General features: G+C 36.2%; 2 protein-coding genes across 8 annotated transcripts in view; one reads left to right on the forward strand and one right to left on the reverse strand.

The window, feature by feature from the left end:
• Positions 1 to 5806: 5806 nt before the first annotated feature.
• On the reverse strand, positions 5807 to 12371 carry LOC124159190 (protein RER1). Of its 7 annotated transcripts, none has more exons than XR_006864916.1 (6): positions 12255 to 12371; positions 10978 to 11172; positions 10807 to 10903; positions 10515 to 10729; positions 7709 to 10437; positions 5807 to 6107 (listed from the first exon to the last, which is right to left on the reverse strand). XR_006864916.1 is itself a non-coding variant. In XM_046534821.1 (6 exons), the coding sequence occupies exons 1-6, from the start codon at positions 12369 to 12371 to the stop codon at positions 6063 to 6065; spliced, it is 744 nt and encodes a 247-aa protein (XP_046390777.1). In that variant the 3' UTR covers positions 5807 to 6062. The 7 variants fall into 7 exon arrangements, 6 of the variants coding, with proteins under 6 accessions (XP_046390777.1, XP_046390778.1, XP_046390782.1 ...); XM_046534821.1 differs by having other exon boundaries at positions 10363 to 10437; XM_046534822.1 differs by having other exon boundaries at positions 10325 to 10437.
• An 8-nt stretch (positions 12372 to 12379) lies between these two features.
• LOC124159188 (vigilin) overlaps positions 12380 to 25152 on the forward strand; it is a 52635-nt gene continuing 39862 nt past the window's right edge. The window contains exons 1-10 of the mRNA XM_046534819.1: positions 12380 to 12480; positions 13097 to 13320; positions 13488 to 13703; positions 14754 to 14960; positions 15049 to 15264; positions 15378 to 15561; positions 16783 to 16913; positions 20105 to 20288; positions 20374 to 20483; positions 20616 to 20772. Coding sequence (XP_046390775.1) covers positions 13141 to 13320; positions 13488 to 13703; positions 14754 to 14960; positions 15049 to 15264; positions 15378 to 15561; positions 16783 to 16913; positions 20105 to 20288; positions 20374 to 20483; positions 20616 to 20772 — 1585 coding nt within the window. The 5' untranslated portion in view covers positions 12380 to 12480; positions 13097 to 13140. The remainder of the gene's footprint in view (positions 12481 to 13096; positions 13321 to 13487; positions 13704 to 14753; positions 14961 to 15048; positions 15265 to 15377; positions 15562 to 16782; positions 16914 to 20104; positions 20289 to 20373; positions 20484 to 20615; positions 20773 to 25152) is intronic.

The following is a 25152-nucleotide window of genomic DNA, read 5'->3' on the forward strand; positions in this document are numbered from 1 at the left end:
ATGCACAAAGGAAAATGAATTTAGTAATAACCATATAAAAAATTTTGTCTATTTTTTGAGCATCTGGGAGGGGGGAGGCACGTGCCCCTCCCCCAAATCCACCTATGGGGGAACACATCGGGATCAAACCATGTGATATTGTTAACCGTCTGAGGTGATTTCATGCGAAAAGTGTTCTTGAAATTTCAGAAAATTCATCAGCAGACTCGGGTTTTATTGATTCTCCTTACAAGGTTATCATTGACAACAGCAGACTGACCACTTATATCTCACTGTGGACATTCATTCATCCTTCACAAAACTCACCATTCTATCACCCAAAGCATTTTCATGTAATCTTCTTGAATTTGAGGATGAATTTTAGCCAGCTTTATGTTCCTAACATTCAAAAAGCAAATCACACATTGAATATAAGTTGGTGGAATCAGGAATTGTCTTAAACATTCTATGTAGATGCACTCATGCAAGAAAATTCATTGAAGAAAATAACAAAAGCGGTGTAAGTTGTAGCCAAAAAACCAAAGAGACAAAGTGTGTAAAGGCTGAGAACTGATATCAGTACAGGGGAAACACTAGAACAAAGCAATATGTATGTACTTACTTGCTGGATACACCTTGTAAATGATGTGGTCTCAATGGAGGGTAGTATGTGATTGGATCGGAGTAAACTATTCCTAGAATTTATGTTTGCTGGGTCTTCAGATTTCATCGGTGGATATATTAATAGAAGTATCTTGTTTTTAATTTGTGTGTACTTCAATCCTGCTGAGTGATGGTCAATTGCTCTGGGTAAAATTCTCATAGACCAGGAATCGAACTGTGGTCCTTTGGCTTTTCTTCGACATACTTTGTCAGCAAGTAAATGAAATATGTAATTTCATTTTACGAAGGGGATTCTAATGGAAATAATAATAATCCCAGTGTAGATCTGCATTAAAATGCAAATATCCTTGTTTTTGTCTGTCCGATTTTATTTTTTGAATAAAGATCATGGAAAACATCAAAAGACTGTGAACTCTTGCACAGATAATCCACAACACAGACAAACCGCAGCTGGATAATCGGGAATGTGCTTTATTAGAAAAGACTTGCTAAAAAAATATTGTGTAAGTCACAATGAAAAATGTAACCTCAGAGGCGAGAGGTTATCACACATTCATGAAACTTTAGGAATTTCAGTCAAGAACAAATAGTCTATGAGCCCCCTGAGTAAGCTTGACATGAGAAAAGGAGGTTATTGAAGCCAATCTTATGTCAAAGCCAGCAGGTTCATTGTGGAATCTGAGAATAATAAGTGGGAAAAGAATCTTGAATGTGATATAGCAAGCTACTGCATTGGTATATAAATCTACATTTAATGCTAATTAAACCATACTCATAATTTTTGCAGCTGAAATTTATAAGAATTTTCATTTGAAGAAAATATACCTTGAGTGAAGGAGCTACATTTTGGATGAAGACAGGTTTTTAGAATACTTGGAATTATGTAACATGCTTACAAAAGCTAGTTTATATTGAAGTCCATATGTAGTACTCATGCAAGTATCCTACTCCAAAAATACTATTTTTTATCAGGTTTTTTTGTTTATACTTCATAACAAGATGTCCATAAAGGTCAGACTGAAGTTAATGTTTAAGTCCAACTTTTTAATGAAATTTCAAGATACCTAAGGATATACGTACATTAGTCATCACATTTTCTTTTCTGAAGTATGAGTGTTCATTGCTAAATCTAATGCAATTTTTGTTGTTGCTATCAGAAATGGGGAGAAAGATTAGTTAACATGAGCAATTTGGACTCTTTATGTATTTTTGATAAAATATTTTTTGAAGGATGGCTTTGGGCCTTTCTTATACTATACATATTATGTGAGTATCTTTGTCCTATGTATGGCAAATGAAAATAAATGGCCCCTAATATTACTCAAGGGAGCATCTAGTAATAACTTTCCATCAGTAAAAATCACAAATCTGCAGTGATGATAATGTTTTAAGTGTTTTAATTAAGTTAGTATTTGTCTTTGTATTTATTCAACCCATATTAATCCAGGGCATCATGTAGAGCTACTAAGTTAAAAAGAAATCTTAAAGTGACTTCTGTTAATTTATTCATGACAAGGTTTTTGCCTTGCCAACCTAGATAATTTTATAACTTCCCGACTAATCAAAACTATTAAAATGCTCTAAACATTTTATAGTGATGAATTCAGCAGCATTTGCAGATATTCTATCTCTGAATGCCCATTTTTTATTGAGATAAGCTGAGAATATCTTTTGTAATTTTTGAAAGAAAGTGCTACTACTTGTCTAATATAATTGTGTGGTTTTTAATCTCCATAAAGCAGCAACCCCTGCATATATGTAAGCCCACAGGATATGGCAATCTCTGACCCAAAAAATTTTTAGTTACTACTTCTAACTTCTAGATTTGCGGGGATCCTCTCCCATATATAGTGCATTTGAGTCTGGATGATAAGGTGAATGCGTGCTAGTTGCATGTGTGGGATCTCCATGTTCTCAGGTTTTACATTCCGGATGACTGCATGTGCATGGTTTTTCTGTGGGATTACTCAGTTGTCACAGTGGTTGCAACTTGATTGTTATGTTACAGTGATGTGTGTCTGAAGACATTGTTTTCAGTGATTTGACTCATCCATACATACTGTGATCCGCAGTTAATTTAGTCAACATAATATTGTCCCAAGATTATTGGAGACCAGGCCTTAACGCATTGCGTACCGGGGTATTTAAATGCCTTCTAACCCTCTGTTCTGGCAGATTTTTTAACCTAAATCTCAGAAAGTGCATAGTCATAGTAAAAATTCCATAACTTTTTTAAAAATTAAAATTTTTAATTGCAACTTTGAATGTAGTACTATCAAATAATTTCAGCATTTCTTCTTTGTGTGCTATTCCATAAAACATTTTCCTTTGTGAAGTAGAATGCTGCAAGTTGAGCACACACACTGAGTCTCTTTCCTAATTTTTCTTGAAGCACACACTTTGCATCTTCTGGTGTGGTATTTTTTCTTCCCCTTTACAATAGTAGGGATGAGATGATGTCTATCAAGGTCTCTCGAGAAGCATTGTGGGTGATCTCTTGAAGGGACACGCTCTGTTGGCTTATCTTCAACATCCTCATCCGAGGATGACTCAACCCTTTACTCGCTGCCCACTCTTTGGCTATCTAGAGCAAAAATCCTTTGAAACGAATGCTACTTGAAATGTTTAGAGTATTATAAGCCGTAAAAGCATTGAAAAGAGCACAATTTTGAGCCACAGTACTACTTTCTTCGACCATTTCATTGTTTTTCTCATTATGAAGTTGTAGGATAGGTACATATCCGCTCTGTCTACTCCTTTGATACACTCATTGTATTTCAAAATACGTGGGTTTTATGATTGCCACTCATGTGACCCTATACTTTATCTTTGAGTAATCCATACTAGCATTCTGAATAGTGCTAAACATCCTCACTTCCCTTTTGTCTTTCCAAACTACAAGTAACACTTCACCTTTACGAGAGAACGTGCTCTGTCCCTTTTTCAAAGTTTTTGCCTCGCTCTTCAACGTGACAGGGAGTCCCCGATTGGGCCTTATGGCTCCACTAACTCTTACTTTATTCTCCAAGATTAGGTCTGCTATTTTTACGCTATTATAATAATTTTCTTGAAATATATGATGCCAAAGATTGAGATGTGGCCATAAAAGAGAAAGGATAGTTTGTTCTAATTTTTTTCCTTTGGCTGAATATATTTCCAAATTACTAATGTAACCAGAATCACTTTCACAAACCACTCGAACTTATAACCCATATTTTACAATTTTAGCTGTTTTATAAGTTTTGATTTTCAATCTTCCTCTCCATGGAATCATGGCTTCATCAAGTAACAACTATTGCTTAGGTTTATACACAGTCTGAAAATTTTCAACTAAGTATTCTAGAGTGGGTCTTATTTTATAGGGTCTATCCGTATTATCTAAAAATTCTTCATTATCACTTAAGTGCCATGCTTTCCATATCTTCTCAAATTTATTTCTTGTCAATTCTATAAATATGCTGGTTGCAATGAAAGGATCTGTGCTTAAATACTCCTTTAGTGTATCTTTCCTCACTTGACCCATCCGAATCAAAATAGCAAAGAATTTTTTCATCTCAACTACTTTTGTATTTGAGCACCTCCCTGTTTTTGGTGAGTATTTATATTTATGTTTGTTTTGACAGTAATACAAATTGGATTGATAGCACATAATTTCAAAAAATTAATTACCAACAATTAGTGAGACTACATCGAGGATACCGGTGAAATTTTCAGGTGATTGCTTCGTTCCAGGTTGGCCCAAAAATTGCTCTAAGTCTCTATCTAAATCTATTTTTTCCCAAGTAGTAGAACTTCCTGCCAAATTATTGTCTTCGTGTGCGCTCATATTGGAGTCACTTTCACTGATCACTAGAGGAATAGATTTCCTAGTTTTCATGTTCACCAGAATATCAGAATCGCTTTCACTCTTGTCTCTCTCTTCATCGTACTCTAATGGTACATCTGATAGATCATCTGCGAACAGCTCTGACATAATTTCTTCTTCATGCAAAGCACTGCCTTCCCTAAGCGATGCCATTATATGGAATATTCTGGTGAATGCTTCTTACAGTATGAGTAGAGACGCGAACAAACCTTTGTGGCAGAAAAACCAAATCACTTTTAACTGAGACTCAAGGAAATGCGTACTGCTACAGGCATAATGGGACAGCAAACTAACCCAAGTCCGACAAATAAGTAAGAGAGCAACATTTTTGAGTCCCCCAGTTCCTTTCGTCATAATTGTTTATGTTGACGGAGCAGATAGGTCCACTCACTGAGAGTGCATCTCAGAGGAGCGGCGACAGAGATAAAGGCCAAGCTTGCCGGCTGAACCAGGGCCATATGGCTAAACTCCCTGAAAATTATGGGGCAAAAGTGTCATGTACCCCAAGAACCATAGTAAAGAAAATATCAACGACGAAAGAAGAGGGAAGATGCATATGAGTGCAGCTATTGATATTGACATTACAGACAAATGGCCTCAAGTTAAAGAATGGTTAAATGGCTAAATTTTATAATAATACACTACCTTTCCAAAATTATGATACATCTACTCATAATAAGTACCAAAAAGTAACTGAAAAATTAGTACAGAATATATATATATCATATTACATAATTGTTAATGTTGACGCATCTAAATGACGAGAATTCTCTTCATACAGAACGCTTGGGAAGACAATGACGAGAATTCTCGCCATCCGTACACAACATGTTAAGCTTACCCCTGTTAAAGTCTTTCAACCGGTGAAGTGGTGGTAAATTGCAGGTTTATAACTGATGTTGGAATTCTATTAGTTTATTATCATAATATCACATACTGAGAGGTTTTGAGTTGAGGCATAAAATCATTCTAAGTGAATTGAAGTTAAAAAGTTCACCAAGCATTCCAACGTTGTGAACCTTTGTTAGGGTAGCATGTGAAAATATACATATCTGTTCTCTTGGGTTATCTTTGGTACACACATTACTTGGGCTCACAGGGACAAACAGTGTATTAATTAGGTATCTGTTTAAGTATCATGAAGATAGCAAAGACGGAGTGGTTCCATTAGGTAGAATTTTACAAGTTATTCACAGTTGCATTGATTTTGTTTTCTAGTTTTAACATATTCTCACTTGATGAAATTTCAAATCATAATTTGATTTCAGAAAGGCAAAGACGATTTAGTGGGTGGGCAGTTTAATGAACGTTCACAGTTCAGGCAAGAAATAAAAAAAATAGTCATAATCAAATTTTATAAATCAAAAAGTAATATACATTAAAACATCTCAATATACACCAACAAAAAACTCAATTCTTGCAATGTAATGACTGATGAATATACATGATAACAAAGTCATGAGATTTACAAGGAAGTAAATGATCTTTCAGTTTCATATAAATATTACAATGAGGTGATTATCAAATTAACTAAGATTCCCTAAATGGGGCAATTAGTGATCAAATTTGCCCATTTCCTTAAACATCCTTGTTATCACGCCTCAAGTACTGGGCCTGGCACTCGCGTTACCCCTTCGGACTGTGGGAAAATGAAATAATAGCAGCTGTAACTCCACGTTCAAAAGTAAATTGCACATGAATGAACATTTTCACAATGTAATATTTGAAGGATTCCATTGCATTGGTGTAATTCTAAAATAAAGAAAACTTGTGATGTGCGTAAGGTACACATTAAAATAAAATGGTCATAATCCAAAATAATTCACAGTAAGTTGAGATGATGATAGTAATTAAGTTAAGTGTTTAAAATTAAGGGATTAATAATTGATGTTGTATTTGAAAAGGCATGTTAGAAAAAGCCGGGAACGAAAATGTGTCACCATTTTGGGACACTTGTTATCAGGTTACTTTTACATTCATTGTATAACTGGAAAGTTCATATATAATGACCCCCAGGTCAGCACATTCCCAAGTAAATTTCGGAAGAATCTCATTTCCACCCATTTGCAACTATCAGCCAACAGCATGAATATAATTAAAGATATTTTTTCCTTGAACCTTTTAATACCACATTATGTCCAAGGATGGATTCCTATTTAATCCAACTAAAGTTCTATAAATAATTCACTTAAGTACTCATCTGGTCATTTTCTTGCTATGAATATGTGAAGTAATTTTTCAATTTTAACCAGATATCAAGAATTACGTCAATGAGATCCAGTGTAATATAACTCTGAAATATGAGAATAATTAAGTTAAGAGCCCAAGTCAAGTGACAAGGCACTGCAATGTGATCTGCACCTATATAAGATTTCACATGTCTCCTCCCCAAGAAACAGGAGTAGGACCAGGTGTTGAAGAAATAATATTTCATTGTCTCTCCATGATTAGGTAAGCTTCCATTAAGATTGCATTTGAGCTCCAGTGAAATCCTTCCACTCTTAAGGAAAATATTGACAATATGGCATTTTAAAAATTGGGTAAACTTTTCAGATGTCCTTTACCAAATGCAATGGTGCTGCATAATGAAAACCACATTTTTTAAAAATTAAGGTCAATTTCTTATTAGACCACCTGAATCTTCAAGACATGAAAATATTGACTTTACCTTTGATGCCATAGTGCATTTTGGGCAAAAAGGAAGTTGTTAGGCCAATGGCTTGCAAGTATGGGAGAATTCAGCCATGGCGTGTAGGGGGTTGGAGGGAGTGATCAACCTACCCTATGGCTCCCCTTTCCACAGTGCCCTTTATACTACTAGTAATAGCAAATTTCCCCATCTTGAGGCCAATTCTCAGATCGTGGTCTTCCCTGAAGAACTTAAACCCATATCTTATGATAATTTTAGATCTGCACCTATCTCTCAGAGCCTTGGGTGTGGTTGGAAGGAAAAATAGTCACCTCCTTTAAAAGGAGTCTTGCGTCATTTGTCACATGTAAAAAAAATTGTAAGGAATCGTCTTTGATTTTGGCCATAAAGAAGGATACTCTGATGTGCACTCCTAGGGTAAATGGTGGAGATGATCTACATAAAAATCGATTTCAGTCCGAGTGGTCAGCAGAATTTTTGGATAGTGAACAACTGCGAGAAGTGACGTGATGTATGGACAGTTAATTGGAATAAAATGTAAGCATAAACCTTGGGTCATCCAGGCTGATAACTTTTGCACACTAACTTACACAATGAAACTATCCATTGATTTGAAGGCACTGGATACTACACTTAAGTTGTTCATTAAGATCACTAAAACATACATGGAGGCCTAACTCCTATGTTCCACGATCAATAGCATTGGATCCTTGGTCATCACTTAAATGCAACTCCAAAAAGGTCATCTACAATGTTACGGAAGAATGCATAGTCTCTGAGGAAAAAGAAAAGTGATGCTGAACTGTCTCTAAAAGTTATAAGAATGGCACATAGTAACACTATGTGGATTGTTCCATTAAATAACTCCTTAATTCAAATACAAGTAAGCACAATTAACACATGAAACCATGTTTATTACAATTGCTAATAGTAAGCTGTCATTGTCAAGAGAGAGGTCTCTCCATTGAGTCTTATGCTTACAAGCTATAATCCCTACAACCTACTCACATAAAAGAAGTACTGAATGAAACGAGTAACTTAGCATGCAGACGCACACAAGTATTCACACCTAAGTATATGCTAAATTTTCCGTAAGTGTGTTTGATGGCTTCTTACAAAAATAATCATCAATATCTCCAACATGGGCGTATAAATGAAGACCGAGGATAGTGGAGAGGAAAAGGAAAGAGAATGTATTGGACTACGTGGGTGAGTAGCAGCAATGAGGACAAAATAATAAAAGGCAGGTATCCATAGAGCATGAACTTAAAGAGTGTAGCACAACTGAAGACAGAAATGAGAGGATAGAATATGTATTGTGAAAATGAAGAGAACAGGGTTAATAAATGGGTTGAAGGGAGGTAAGCCATATCAAATGAGGGAGAGAAATTGTAAGAGCACAGAGACCTCTTGGGTTAGATTGACCATTTGGCTAACATGCAAGCCTACCCTACATGGTAGAAGATACCCATTGTGTTCTACAAAAATGAATTAGAAGTTACGAAAAAGTAATTCAGCATTGAAGAGCCACTAACATAACTTCTAAAGCAATTACTTCTGGATATCAAATACATAGTTTAAAGAGGACAAATATGCATACATACTGGTGACCTCATCACATCATAGCAATCAGAAAAACCTCATCAGAATGATTTTTATGACAGTCTTCAATTTACATCATGACATTTGCTATGATAATTACAGTCAAATAATCATAATAAAAAAATGAACTATAAATGGAGAAAATTAACAGATAACCTCCAATTCTTCCAGAGGTTCAAGGATTTGGAATGCTACAATTGCCTAGAATATCTCTCTCTACTAATGTAGCATCATTGATTCTAATCAGGCCAGAAGCAAAACTTAATGTCAAACCCCTTCAATTTACAATGCCATACGGATGGCAGGATTGTTAGTTATTGATTCATCTAATTTTAGAATCAAGGAAAGTACTTGTGTCCTAGAGTATGGAATTGAAAAGTGGAGGGAGAGGGAAACAACAGGAAAAACGTTTTATAGTGATGGATCCCAAGTCAGAGCTTGACTTCTTGAACAGTATGGAGTTCCTCATTAAGTGGGAAGGCAACTGCCTCCCTAATGACAACTTAAGGCCATAGTTCCCCGTAAGTTAAAAATGATTACCAAGAGGATCTCCTAAAAATCATGGTAAGCAATAGCTGACCAATGTATTAAGAGAAGAACAGACGACATTATTCATTAAGAATAACAAAAAATACAATAAAAAGAAAATAATCACAAATTTATGAAAACTGATTCATGATTTAATGGGAAACTTTCATTACAGAAAATGTGTCATATTTACAGAACAAGTTATTAAATAAGGACTTGTCAATGGCTGCCCAACATATGCATTGTTTGACACCAATGAAAATCTTCACATTCCCAAATGTCCTCGCTAATAAAGATAAGATCGTACTAAAAATAAACAGAAGTGCTCTTTTTCAAATTAAAATTTTGTGTTAAATAATTTACGGCAGTACTTTAAGAAGTGAAATTGACTTATATACTAACACTAATGAAAAGCTATGGAGAGAAAATGCATGCAGCACCACAACCACGTTGTTTGTTTGTGTACACCAGCCAGAGAGAAACTTTACATACATGACCACCCACTGAGATATACCAAAATAATAGCAAGGAAGAGGAGAACATTAACAGCAATTTCACTTCATTTTTCTAATTATTAGAATAAAGTAATACTTCTAAGTGGATGCTTAGCATGATACTGCAAATTATGGATATTTTCAATGAAGATGAAACGTAAGTACAGATGCTGTCCTTTCCAATTGAAGACTTTCGTAATAAAATCAATATTGGCTTGAGGCCATAAAAACACAAGACAAAGAAGCGTGTTTGTTATCATTGAAAGAACAAAAATACCTTTTCAAAGTTATCAGAGCTATCACAGATCAACGAAAATAAATCCATAGGGACAACTGTGATTCAGAATCGACTCACTTAAACTTCATTTTAACGATGAGTTCACTATGCAGTTAATACTCACATTAATAACACATACAAAATGGGACACAAACCTAGGGAATCATTTCCCAAGTGTCATCAGTCATCAAGAATTCCATTATGATGCTTATGAGAACCTTTAGAGATGACGACCTATGGTGGTGTGTCAGGGTTTTCTGCTTCGTTTTCTTAATCACCTAACTTTTCAACACCTTACAACTTACATGATTCATAACGCAATGTGTCACTTAGTGGTAATCACCTTTCCAGTGTCTTCGTGCCCAACATACTTAGGCTTCCCATGTGTGAAAGGCAGGTATCTGTACTTAATCATATGCTGAAAGATGAGAAAACAATTAGAACTCATAATGCATAAAAAATATGCCTCAAAAAAAGTTAAGACAAACATTTTACCTTGATTTGCCGCTTCATTGTTATGCAAAACAAAGTAATGAAGTACATTACTAAGATTGGCCAAAATACAGGGATGTTAAAGCACTCAAAAAACGTGCAAATTATTGCAATCACCGTAGACTTAGTCACTGAGTACCAAAACTTGAACTCCGGTAACCGTCGGATAAACGGACGGAATTCTTCATTTGCTTTAGTGGGTAGCTCTGGTCCATCCTCTGGAATTACACACAGTATGAGAAGTCTACGATGCTTAAATTTATTCACACAACTGACTTTTGATGAAAAATATTACCATCGAATTCCAAAGCAGGGTCAATCTTTGGTGTAAGGAAAGCTATGAACAAATTTAGATGATATATGCCCAGGGCATATGCGACAATGTACCAACCCTGAAATAAAATTGCATTAATGGAGTGTATGTCTACTTATTTCCTATACATTTTGGTCAAATTAAATTTCTCACCTGCTGTAAAAATATCCTAAGAGAAAACGCTAGGAGTAGCAAGCAACAAGAAATCCACCTTGACACTAAATGAGGAGTCCACATATCTAAATAAGTTTGATATATTTGCCCTAACCGCTTCCATGCTTGAACAATAACACTTCCTTTAGAACTTGTCAAATTATCGTCTCCAGATCCTGGCATCATGATGATGACCTGCAATCACCAAATAGGTTTTCTTTGGTCTACAGGAAAGCAACGATGTTTAACAGTAACTAACTACCCCCACATATATCACTTTCATTAAGAGCGAAATAAAAATTTTCTATTAATCAAATTTCGGAACATCACTGATTTAAAATGACACACTTCGCCGCACTACTTCATTTGTACACGTCAACTTCCGATGTACCGCACAATGAATTAAGCATTAATAGTGAATTAGGACGAGTTGGAGGACTCGATAATTCAACATATATAATGATAAAACTTACAGGAATATTTTATTTTCAACGATTCCACAACGTAGGCGTATGCTACTCTCTAATTATTTTTAGTTATGAATGTAGCATTTTACCATCTTGATTTTACCTTAGGACTTTCTCATACCGGGTAACACACAGCCACAAATACTTCACTTCAATTAGTCATTAGCCTCGCGTAAAATGAAGCAGATGCATAGATGATTGAAAACAATCAATGAAACCTTTGGTTACTGAACACTCAGACTCGATTACAGTTCTACTACCAGAAATTGAACCGTCACATGAGTTCCACGGCATGGAACTTCCGCCCGTGTATGAAAGATAGTAAAGGGATACGCCTTTTTTCTCCGTGATTTAAATGTTGTCAATATAAATGCGATGGCAATTATTATAAGACACAAAATCCCTATTTTCAGTTCCTCGTGTAAGTCATAATTCTACGGTGTTCATTCAGTATGTAATCATACCTGACCATTGAACGGAAAATTCTAAGAAGAACCACTGAGAAAGACAAAACTAAGTTATTTTTTGTAATCACTTATTCGTACAAATGAAATTACTTCAGTTGGCTAGGTTTGTATCGCCCAGATCCAATTCTTTAACTTTGTCTTTAGGGTCTTTAGTAATCTACAACACGAACTTTGTTGCTTGTTAATTTCTCATACCTCACTCGACCACAATAATATGTATTCATCCTCTAAAATAGTTCGTTTAAAATAGAAGACAATCATTGACTTAAAGTTACTTCTCATTATTGAATTCATATTTTATGATATAATTAACCCTAAGAAGTTTTACGCGCCGTCAAAATACCCATAGCAAAATTCTAGATGGCCACATACGAATAGTGGACTCAGCGGATGATGATGTGTCCCTGTCCATCGTGTTCTTTCCCACATCTTGCCCACGGGAGCAAGGCACTGCGTTCATTATGATGGGTGTTCCTCAATAATTTTATTGTAACATTCGCCAGGTAATTGAAGACGTCAAGGAATGCGAAAAAAATCTACCCAGGACGGCTAATCTGGACAGCAGTACTGTGAGCGTTATTATATTTATTATTCTTTAGTTAGCATCTACATACGTCAATATTTGATATCAGTGACACGTCGACTCTCGATGCGAATTACCGGAATGCTATTTTGCGCACAAGTGTAGCATGGTGAATTTGTAGCCTGCCGCTCTCAAAATTCTGTTAGTTTCAATACTTTCTGTATTCTTACAGTCGTGGACGTTTTCCATCCCCTTTAATAAAGTTAGCCGACAACGTGTCATATCGGCCATACGGTGTGCATAAGGTCATATGAGATTCTATCAATGTGGTCCGAGGACGAGATCATTTTATACAGTCTTTAGTTGATTTAATGTTTGTTTACGTTTAACCTCAAATTCGTGCATATCTTCGGACTATACTAGATTTGTTCGCATCATATTCTGAGCAGCTCGAAGCATTACTTGTTTGAAATGTTGTAGGCCAGAAACCAGCCTTGTTGTCGTTCTTTCAGACTTGGTCCGAAATTAATGGTGTTTTCAATTTTTTTTCAACTTATATTTAGTCATTTATGTTATTTGCTCTAGTTGTCACGCATAATAAATTTGCAATTAAATATTCTTCTTTATTTCTCCTAATTTTGGTTGTGTACGTTATATTTCAGTGTTACTGTAACGACTTGGCGCGATTAAGGACATCCTTGGAAAAATGCAGGAACCCATGGCGGCTATTTCAATGAAAACTGGGGTGTCAGGTGGTGAAGGTGAAGCCTACGAACCCCAAAGTTACGATGAAGTGTTTCCAGCCTTGCCCGAATCTGCTGGATTACCCGAGGCTAATGGTGGAGGTACTGGAGCTATGCGTATTGGAACTTCAGTGGTGACACAGGTTAGTAATGATGTATATTATCATCTAAGATCCTGTCTGTAACCAGGTTGTGAAATTTATCGTTTCACTATTTTTTACAACAGAGCCCCTATTTTGTGTTTCGTGTCGAATCCTCTGACTTTCGTCGTTTCGCTTGAAATTATCTATATCATTTCTTTTTGTTGAAGGTGTTCATGGTACCATACAACGAAAGGAAGCTATACTCTAACGAAGGCTTCGGGGAAGGGAATGGTGTGCGCATATGTCTTGACATAATGCGTGAAACTGGAGCAGTGATTGAAACTTCTTCAGGGAAAGATCATTCTCTTACATTCTTGGTCACCGGGAAACAAAATGAAGTTTTGGAGGCCAGGAGGAAAATCTTAGCCAACTTTCAAATGCAGGTAGCGTATCCAATGGTGCGGTGTTACTTCTATCCAGTTGTAGGATTTCTTCAGTGCATGCTAATATTTTGATGAAGAATACCTTTATTATTGACCTTAGTGCAATAAACTCTATCATCTAGAGTTGGCAACTTAAGGGTATCCGGCAACATTTAGTGGAACTCAGTAGCAGTTAGCAAAATCGTAGACTAAGTGTGTATGGCCTACATTTTTTTATTGACCATACTAGATTTTGTCAAGTCATTTTATTTATTTAAGCTTATTAAGTGTATATTCTTAGTTGAGTTTCTCACAGTATCTAGCTTAGGGTTGACACTGGGTAGGAATGCAGTCCACATTCACTAGCCCTTAATTGGTCTGAGAATTAACAGAAATGTGCTAATCATGGATATGTGGTATTGGACGCCTTCATGATTAACAATATTTCTGGTAAATTGATCTATTCCCTGAATGCAGGCAATATTGCAACAGGGATAATATTATTTTTTTATTAGAACGTGGTTAGGCATCAGTATAAATGATGCATTGATGAGTTAGGGGTCAAGAAAACTCAATCAAATTCATGAAACTTCTGATTATAAAATTAACGTCTGCCAAAATTTGCCTTCTTTGCTTTGAAAGTTGGTAAATGCATTCGCCTTCTGTCAATAGTGGTCTCTGCAGCCCAAAGTTTTTTTCTCACCCAGTATGTTCTCTCTTGCGTACAAAAACAATATTTTATTTGGCAGCGTGCATGCAAAAATTAATTTCCTAGTTCAGGAGTTGTGTTTTCATATTGGGGTCAACTCAAGACATGTAATGTTATGGCTCTGGGCTGCTAAACTTTTTTCTTAGTAATGTACAAATTTCAGCTTACATGTGGGGTGTGTATTCTATTATACCTACCTGTTCAGTTGAAATGTCTGCATTACTGTATTTTGATCTGTTTCTTTGTGTACAAAATCACCTAGTTGCAAAATTCATATTTTCATTTTATTTCTGTGGCAAATGTTAAAAATACGTTTTTATTCTGTATCTGTGTCATACTTGATGACCAAAATTTTTTTCCAGATGGTTGGTGAAGTTTCTATTCCCAAAGAACATCATAGGTGCATATTGGGTGCTAAAGCAGTTCGATTGAAAGAGTTGGAGAAGAACACTGCCACAAAGATTAATGTACCCAGTATAGCAGATCCCTCAGATGTTATCACTGTTACTGGTACCCGTGAGGGGATTGATAAGGCTATTCATGAAATCAAAGTTATTTCTGATGAGCAGGCAAGTTTAGCATGAATTGCACAGAAAGAAATCTTTACATTTTTAATATTAACAAATAGTGCAATCTAATGTTTACTTTCTTATTTAGTCAAAGCAAGCATATGAGAGGGTCAGTATCCCAAAAAAATATCATCCATTTATCGCTGGTGCTCACAATGAAAAAGTAAGTGCATTAATGGCAGAAACTGGAGTTAGAGTGAACATACCCCCACTCACCGTTCAGAAAGATGAATTGACTATTGCTGGTGAAAAAGAAGGGGTGCTGATTGCCAAGGAAAGAATTTTGGCTATATATCAGGAAATGGTGAGTGAATGCCATTGTGAATCCGATATTTGTGTATACAATATGTGTATTTAGTTATGCAATCCTTTAATAGGAGAGTTCACATGTTAATGTCGTTATTTTTCTCATCCTAGGAGAAAAAGTGCACAACAATATCTCTGGAAGTGGCTAAAGCCCAGCACAGATATGTGATCGGTCCTAAAGGGAATACCATTGCAGAGATATTGCAAGAAACTGGGGTTAGTGTGGAGATGCCGCCATCAGAGTCAAGTGTTGGAACTATCATCTTAAGAGGACCTCAAGAGAAGCTTGGACATGGTAACTTTTTAATCTTTTGCGCTATTTTCTTTTAGTCATCCAGTACTTCGACCATTATAAATCGTCTCTTGGGCATTTAAACTGGAGGCAATGAGGGTGCTGGCTAATGCAGGCTCTTCATTTGCAGCAGAAGTCATGTTGCTTCAGTCCTTGTGTGGTGTTGGTAGCTTGTGAAATGATTTTAAAATATCATGATTTTGGCTTTTTTTCCTTCTTTGTTTGAGAATATGAGTGTCATCATCATCACCGGTCAACAATCTTAAGATTGGTTTGATGCAGCTCTCCACTCATTTCTTCTATCGGCTATTCTTGCCATCTACCTGTCCCTCGATGATTGTCTTCCTCAGGCCATTATGTCTCAATATATGGCCTATAAGGTTGTTCCGTCTTCTTATATGAGGGAATGGTTTACATAATCAACCCTTTGCTGCTAAGCAGAATGACCTGATGATGACTGTCATTAAGGCAACACAAACCACCATTAGTGTGGAACTGGCTTTCCTGTTCTACAAAAATGGAAGATTAATCTATAAACAGAATAATCCACCAATTGTGCAGATCCTCTAAGTACAGAAATCTGAATATGTGGTTAAGGCCCATACCAGGACTTGGCACTACTAATTTCTTTGCTTTTCCGACCTGGAAACTAAACAAAGGCCATTGTCAGACAGAGCCCCCTGGGAGTTCCATCCTTTTTTTCCGACTTCAGTTTTCAAACTCCATTCAGAAGTGACAACAGGGTTTGGCATCCTTAAACACTAGGAATCTGTGTTTCACACTAAATTTCATGGTCATGTTCATCTTTGTTCTAAGCGAGTTTCACCCTAGACAGTGGGACTTAATTCACATCTGGATTTACCACGTAAGTTAACCTGCATCTTATTTTGTCAAATGGCAACAGCTGCAAAATGTAGAAAAACACTAAATTTTCTATTTTGCTGGAAGTAAGTCAGTCGTGACCCACCCATTAACACATTAAAGTATGGGTCACGTCAATTAGAAATTTCTTTGTTGGCTAAATATGGAATTGTCAGTAGAGAAGCTTTTCCAGTTTTATTTAGGCTGTTTTCTATGTAAAAATGTTTTGGGTTATGCTTGGATTTTACCCTTTTTGTCCTCTGTGCTCATGAGGTGAGCAGCTAGTGATGGTGGACTATTTGATTTAGCCACAAATAGTTTTTTTTTCCACTATGGTTTATATGCTTCACTTCTTTGTTTTAGCTCTCTGCATGGTGTATGAAAAGGCAAACAGTGTTCGGTCTGTCTATGTCAATGCTCCTGCCTGGATTCATAAGTACATAATTGGCCGTAAGGGAGAAGAAATCCGGAGAATCACTCAGAATTTTCCAAAGGTAATATTTTCTTAGTGATTTTCATTTTGAGTTAGATGTAGTGACAAAAATAGTCATGTGAATGAACTCTTATGGTAATTTTTCTTTATTGATGAGAGTTTATTTTCTCAAATAACCTTATTTATTTCAACTATCAAATCATTCAAAATAAATATTTTAAGTTAGGTTTTACTGATAGATAACTGTAATGGTTTATAATCACACAAAATACAGGTAAAAGTATTTGGTTAGTACGTTTGAAAAAATTGCGCTTTCCTGGTTTGTACTCTCAATGGCTTGCCGTGATGCAACCCGCAATTCGTTTTCTAGTATCTTCTTCAGGGTCGTAAAGCTCCGAATTCATGATTTAATTTATTATTATTAGCCATTGACATTCTTGCATTCATTCCACATCTGTTTCTTTGGCTATGAAAAACTGCAACCAATGAGAAGCCCCAATTTTCCCCACCCCGAGCTCCTCACCTTCTGTTGCCATTTGGAGTGCCCACTGCTGCGCACAAATTTCACGAGTGGGCCATTGTTGCTATTGCACGAGTTATCATGATGATGAAATGAGTCTTAGCCAATTCCCACTTAATCTAAATGAAGTACTGCACATGCTCCATAAACTTGACGTCGAGGCTATGGAGTACGTGCGTATTTACTTGACTACTGTTGCAGGAGCAGACGATGCTCTGGATCTCCACGTGAAGCTTATCTTAAAAATACTTTATCTCGGCACAAAAGCAGAGGACATTGGACAAATTTTGAAAGTTTGAAAATCCTCTACAAAATTAATAATTATTATATCGATTGTTCCCCTCTTCTTTCTTAAGTAAATTTTAATGCACCCTGTCATAGTTCTAGAAATTCACACCCATTTGTTGTTAATTACCACAGAACTAATTATGCCTTTAACTCCCCACTATCCAGAATGATGAGGAATTTTAACAATCTCGGGCAAAGTTTTGATTTCTCCATGTCTCTTTCTAGATTTCAAAGTCACTTGTGGCAAAGATGAAATCAATTTAAAAATTCTACTAGGAGAAGATATTAATACCTTAAAATTTAGATTATTGTATCTACCTACATATTTTATCCATTTGTGTGCAATTTTGTTTTGATTTTTTTTTTAAATGTTATTATTATGGGTTTATTGTATGTGTGTTCATTATTTTCTATTGTCTGTGAAATAATTTGTATGACTATCATTAATGGGTTTTCCCATGAATAAATGAAATGAAAGTAAATTTCAACTGTATAATATAAAATCTTGTAATTACGTCGTAGTCTAATAATCTTGCGTGTTATTAATCGATATATCGATCGATATAACAATCGATATGGTATCATTCCAGAAGCGAATGCGTACGGCTGTTGCCGTAATTTTAGTGTCAATATAATTTTGTCCAATTTTTATGATGTTTAAAAACAACTAGTTGACATACTAAGGGTTGTTGTTATATTCTCCAAGTACTCTGTGAGAAAGAAGAAATTACTTAGCTTCACTTGTCCTCTTTCTAGAAATATATATAGGATAAATCACGGGAGGTAGATGTTGTTTTCATGGAATTGTATTCGGGAAATCTATGAAACATAGTGATTTTTATTCACATGGTATTGTTTATCATTGTAGCGCTCATTTTCTTTATTTTAAATGTGAAAAGAGTTCAGGAAGGCGATCCTATGAGAACTACCGGTAGTAATTGTGATTATGACGACTTTTCCACAGATTGCAATTACCCCTTTCCACAGATTGCGATTGCTATTATTTACTTTCCTCGTTAGCACGTTTTCCTGGTTAGTACGTTCACTTTTTGTGGTCCCTTCAGAAACTTACTAAACAAGTTCTACTGTTCTATGTCATGTAAAAGAAAATTTTATTCCAACTTTGATATATTTTTTGTTTTATGAAAAAGTAAAAAATTTAGATGCGTACTTTCAAGAGACAGCTCTCAAATTATGTTTAAACATTGAAACCAATTGAGTAAGATTTAAAAAGTGTGGAAAATTAATACAGCGGTTTCAATTATTACTACTGTAGCATCTATTCCGATACAGGTGAGCTGCCTCTATGCTACTGTAGGATCTGGCTGCTTTGTAGTTATGTCTCCAAAGTTTTTGCAATAATTAGTCATCCATGTTATGGCATACTTCTTAAACCCTGTTTTATGAATATTTTTAACCTGCGGACCAGGCAGCTAGGCCAGCAAGTGTCCGTTTTAAGGATTTTATTCTTGGGTGCGATTTCAGGCTGCCTAAAGTGTATCCTGTTTTGTACTTAGTACACCCCTCTAGGATGACTCCCACTCCAGTGGTTAATATGTTTTTTACAATTTCGGTCAAAGTCCTTCACTACTCCCTTGGAGTACCTGCGTGTGTTTATGTTTGAATGGAATCACCCCAACCTTACCCCCATTTACACAGACGGTTTGAAGGGTTACTCGGCTTATGCATGTGCAGCATTCTCTCCACGGGGACATTAGGGTGAAGCTACATCCGACAAGTAGTGTTTACACAGCGTAGTATTATGCTATAAAGATAGCTCTAGAAGGCCTAAGTGACGACGGTGGCTCCTTCGTCATATGCACTGACTGCCTGAGCTCACTACAATCCATCTCTGGCTTATCACCCATACACCCGATCATAAAGGGATAGCCGGGAATGAGAAAACAGATGCTTTGACCAAGGAAACTCTTGAATGACAACGAGTATGTGTCAACGCTGGTTCCCTACGAGGACCTAAGAGCCTCACTCAGAAATGCTGTACTTGTATGTAAAGCAATTTATTATTACTTCTGCACATTGTCTATTATTTTAGATTGCTTTCCGGAATCGTCAAGAGCTTTCTGTTCCCGACCGCGATCTTGTTTGCGGTGCTTACGTGATTGTACTCGTATTCCTACTGCTATATGTAATACCTGGTTTCCAAAAACCATGCAGTGGTGGCTGTGAGGTCACAGATTCAAAAGTAGTGCATTTGATTTTCCACTCAATTTCAGCATAGAACAGAGACTCACTCGTATCCATTGGAAACCAAGTTTTTGTGTTTATTCTAACAATTAACTTCCCTTGGCTTCTTAACCCATCATATATGTGACTAAAATTGTTTTAGATTTAATGCTCTTTTTTAGTTAATCCAGGATTGTATTCTTTTTTAAGTCCTAAGTCAGAAGGTTCTTCTATTGTTTTTTTCATTTTTATAAACTTAGGTGCATGTGGAGTTCACTGAGAAAGATGAGAGGATTAAAATTGAAGGTCCTCCTGAGGAAGTAGAAGCAGCACAGAAGGCACTAGAGGCTAAAGTTGATGATCTTGTGTCACGACTGGTCTTCGATGAAATTACTGTTGATCCAAAATTTTATAAACACATCATTGGAAAAAGTGGTGCCAATGGTATGTTCTTAGATTTTTGTCTCGAAATCTTTTAGTTTCCTTGAAGCTTTATGGTATAGTGACGACTATTTTGTTTTCATTGTAGTAAATCGCATGAAGGAGGAAACTGGAGTAACCATAAATATTGGTGAAAAGAATGGCAACAATTACATACGAATTGAAGGGGACAAGGCTGGAGTTGCTAAAGCAAAGAAGGTTGGTTTAAATTGTTGGTGTAAATTGTAATTGAAGCTGACATCATTGTGTTGAGTTTTAATTTTTTTGACCCATTATGGATGATAATTCATATTACTTCAGTTTGGCAATGAGAGTATGAATTTTTTTCAGGAACTTGAAGATATGGTCCACAAACTTGAGAATGAAAAGGAGAAAGATTTGATTATTGACCAACGATATTACAAGAGCATAATTGGCACTAAAGGAGAAAAAATAAGAGAGGTTCGAGAGAAATTTAACCAAGTGCAAATTATGTTTCCTAGCCTTGGTAAGCTTTGAACATTTTTCCTTAGATTAAATGCATGCCTTTGAATGGACTTAAGTTCATCTTAAATCATCATATTCGCTTATCATATCGGTTGGGTATCAGTTGGGTCATTGTTTCTTTAGTTTAAGTCCGTTTATAAGGAAATATCATAGTTTTCGTGAATTATTCCATCTGTACCACTTTTAAAAATTTTCTCCTGCCTTAAGTTGGAGAAAAATCTGTCTGAAATTATGGCAGTAAGGAGAGATAACACTGGGGCAAAGGAAGATTTTTTTGTTTGCAGTTGAATTAATACTTTTGTATACAAAGAAATTTCTAAATTTATTTAGGAAAATTGGCTCTATTTTAATTTTTTGAAAATGAATTGTGTATTGTAATTATTTTCTTGAGAATATTTTGTTCAGCTGCATACAGTATTTGAGTGTGATTATTTGGGTGACTGTGAAATACTTTTTCTTTAGTTTTTCTTCAGTTTTTGGTGATGTCATTAATTTTCGTTGAGAAAATATTTTTTCGGGAATTGGTGCATAAAGCGTGTACAATATATAATGATTGATACTAGTAATTAGTTGAAGTGCATGGTCAATTTTCATCTTGTCCCTTACAATATAAATTAATCTTTCATGAGATTTTTGGCTCTTCGTTTTATTTTTGTATTTTCTCTTGATTATGGACTCAGATATGGTAGACGGTGACCTAAATCTTGGTATTTTTTGTAGTAATTAGGTGTATGACATGATTTCCAATGATGCATAATATGAGAAATGTGATATTCTGTGATGCATTCTTATTCGTCACTACCACTGAGGATTTTATGTCAAATATTTTTTCAAGGTTTAAAATTAAAAGTCCTATGTTTATGCCTCATGCTCTAAAGTAGGTATTTATTTTGGTGGGTGTTTTGTAAAGACTAGATGAGTTTTCATTTTCCATTTCAAAGTTTTTGGCTTGAAAAGGGTGTTCTTGGTCACCTGAAAACTTTGAAAACCAAGAATTATGAATGATTGTTTATCAGGGTGTTTTCCAAGAGTTACTTGGGAGATTCTTGTTAGAGTAGTTGTCAATTATACTTTTAAAGGAAAACGGATGAAATATATACAGTGGAACCATGTTCAAGCGGGCATAGGCTATTGCAAGACCCCCGCCATTACGAGAGATTGCAGGTGCAACGTCAATTGACTCTGTGATTAGCATGTGAAAAAAATTCGTTTATTAAGGACCTTTTGGTGTTGGCAGTCACCATAGCGAGAGTTTCCATCACTCCTCCTCATACGCTTCCCTCTTCTCCTAAATCAAAAAAAAAGGTCCCAGCTCACGCAGGGATCATATTAGGAAGCCCTTAGCTTTGAAAGAAAATATCAAGAACAATAGAAACATGTTTCACGCCTCTCCTATTCACGCATACTGAACTTCTTCAGCCTACCTGCTTTAAAGTTCCCAGTTTCTGGAGGTCAACTGCTGCATGAGTCAAAGTAGAATTAGCCCAAAAGGTGTCTAACAATGAATTTCAGCAATTATTAGTATTCCTTTAATAATTTGAATTATTAAAAATGTGCAATTATTCAAAAAACAATGAGACCAAACACGACATGTTTATAACATTATTTAAGCATATTATGCAAGGAAATAGTTGAAAAGTACAATGGTTTTTTCTGGGAAAACTTTATATCCTCGTAGCTTAGCGTCTTGGCTGGTGGTGCAGCATTTTTTCTGAAAACAGTATATCAGGTTATTATCAGTTATCAATTTACGAGTCCTACTATAAGTCTCACTTGTCAGAGTTACTGTCAAAGGGATATCTTCTCAGGAGATTTAGTTTCTCCCTACTAGCAATCCGAATTCATCTGCTCATCTGGCGCTATGCTGCATAGAAAGGAGTGGGTAAGCTCTTATATCTTTAGGATAAAGAATTACATGGCGCTGTCTTTTGGTGCTCATGTCATGCTTCATCCTCTGCCGTATGCTCTTCGCACTCAGTGTGTGATAGCATCAGTTCCGAGCTTCGCCTCATAGGAGTGGTTTCATACTTTCCAGGGTGGGTTGAAACTAGCGACTGTTTTTTGAGTGGGTTTAATAGTCAGGTTTCATTTTTATTCATCTTCGAACCATGGCCCTTCCAAAGAAACAATTGAGAACTAAGATGGACTGAAAATAATTGAAGATGAAGAAAAGAATCTGGGCTAGAAGAGCGTGAACGCTTGAGTTGTCCACTAGCCTTAATTCAGACGAAAGGCGATGTTTTTTGCATCAATTAATTTCCTTACCTTAATAAAAAACTAGCCATTCAATTTATAAGCACCAAATTGAATTAAAATCATGCAAAGCATTGCTTTTTCAATCATTATCCTAATGCACAACGATGAAGCCACTTTTCAATGTACATAGTGTATTTACGTGATCATTCAGTTATTTTGGAATTTTTCGCTAAAAATTCAAAAAATTATGTGCTGATAAAACTGTATCGCGATTATTTAATGCATCAAATGCTTCCATTGGTGTATGTTTATTGTACATGTACGTTTCGCCGAGGTCAGGTGAAGTAACGTATCGCATTTGTTTCTGCAGACGAAAACGGTGATAGGTGGTAGAACGATCCTGCCTCGGAAGAATTTTTCTATCGTCCCATGCAATATCTTCATTATCTACTCTAAAATGTCTGCTAAGAATGTATAATGATGTGATGAAAATTGCTGTTGTTTAAAAAAAGTTCCATTTTGAATGTTACGCCCTCGACATCATTGAAATAATACATGGAGTGTGTCTACGGCACTGCAGTAAAAACTATTTGAATAATGATTGATAACATAAAAGATATTAACTTGATATTATTTCACGAAAAATATAACGCTGATTTCACGTAAGTAAAACAAAGGCAAGCTGCAAGGAACTGACTAATTTAACGCACATAGGTAATCTAGGCACGACAAAGAAATGAAAAAGCATGCCCATCTGATGGATCCTAAGACTAGCAAAACTTAAAGAGTATGAATTTATTGATTTAGCATTCTCAATAATGACTGCGAAACATGAAAAAGAATGCTGAATTTTTAAATACCCTTCCCAACTGATGGCGGGTGACCTTGAGCGCTCGGGGCCCACCCACTCCTCTAGTCAATCACAGAAGAGTGGCAGGTGAAAGTGAGTAGGAAGCTACAGGGCCGCATTCTCTCTCCGACTTCCGTGCAGTGAATGCTCTCCAGCTTGCAGTGTTACCAAACATAATAGGGTAGTTTCCTTCATCAAAGAAAACGAAAGGCATTGATTGCGATTCGTTACCCACCATTAGTGTATTCATAATGTACAAATTATTTGGTTTTAGAAATCCCAGTTTAGACAAATGGCAATAGTCAATTTTATCCTCATTTGAAAAAGGCCAGATTGGCGCCCATGAGATACCACTCCACGTGACGTCACAGGGACCTAGTTTCTATGAGTAGATAGGAGTTTTACATCGTCTGAGATTACCAATGCATGCATGAGGCACAGAGCTCAGGGAAATATGTCTTAACAATCAGCTATTAAAACTGGCTAAGGTCGGAAAGTTTTCATCGTTTGATAAGGTATTAATAATCCTTATTTAAGCCAAGCGCTACCTGCTAGCATCCTGTGTCATATCAGCGCTCAAAGCCTCGCCCCTAAGTCACCTCACTTGTGGCATCGGGAACCAGAACGACGTCACACGGAGTTTACCCAGCATTCATACTTAGCCGTCGCGTTTTCGCGGGCTTGATAATTTTCACTTTTCATTTAATCATAAAAAATAGATATTGTCATTTAAAAATCTAAAAGCATGAAATACGTACTCCAGGAGTAATAATTTTTTGATTTAGGCAATAAAAAAATAATTGGAAACCACCCTATTTGTGGATATCGTGCTCGTACTGCCTCGTGAACAGTTATTTGCACGAACTGTCTAGGCGGGTTGGCAGGATGGAGGGGAAAAGGGATGAGGATGGAGGGGAAGGGTGAGGTGGAAGGGGCAGCACTTCTGATTGGCTTCTAGATCTCTAGTACCCAGCTGCCAACAGTTCGGAAAAATGGTATCAAAGGGTATGAATAAAGCAAAAGTGCAGCATCAGCTTCTCACATACGTCATCGCTAACATCGCATTACCTGCCTCTAGGAGCATTCATTGCAATAAACACCCTGTACTGCAAGGGTTTTTTGGGGAGTAGGTTTTAAAAGAGTTCTGTTTTGTCTGCGTTGTATCATGAGGGGAATACTTCTTAAGATATTCCCCTAAAATTCGAGTCCTTTCTTGGCTTCGGATTTACACCGCAGGCATCACCAGATACAGTAAAATCCTGATTTAACGTTTTTCATGGGGGACAAAATTTGAAACACTAAATGTGGAAAAAAAACTAAATGAGGACCTGCCAT

The sequence above is a fragment of the Ischnura elegans genome, chromosome 5 (genome assembly GCF_921293095.1).
Source record: "Ischnura elegans chromosome 5, ioIscEleg1.1, whole genome shotgun sequence".
In the NCBI taxonomy this organism is placed as follows: Eukaryota; Metazoa; Arthropoda; class Insecta; order Odonata; family Coenagrionidae; genus Ischnura; species Ischnura elegans.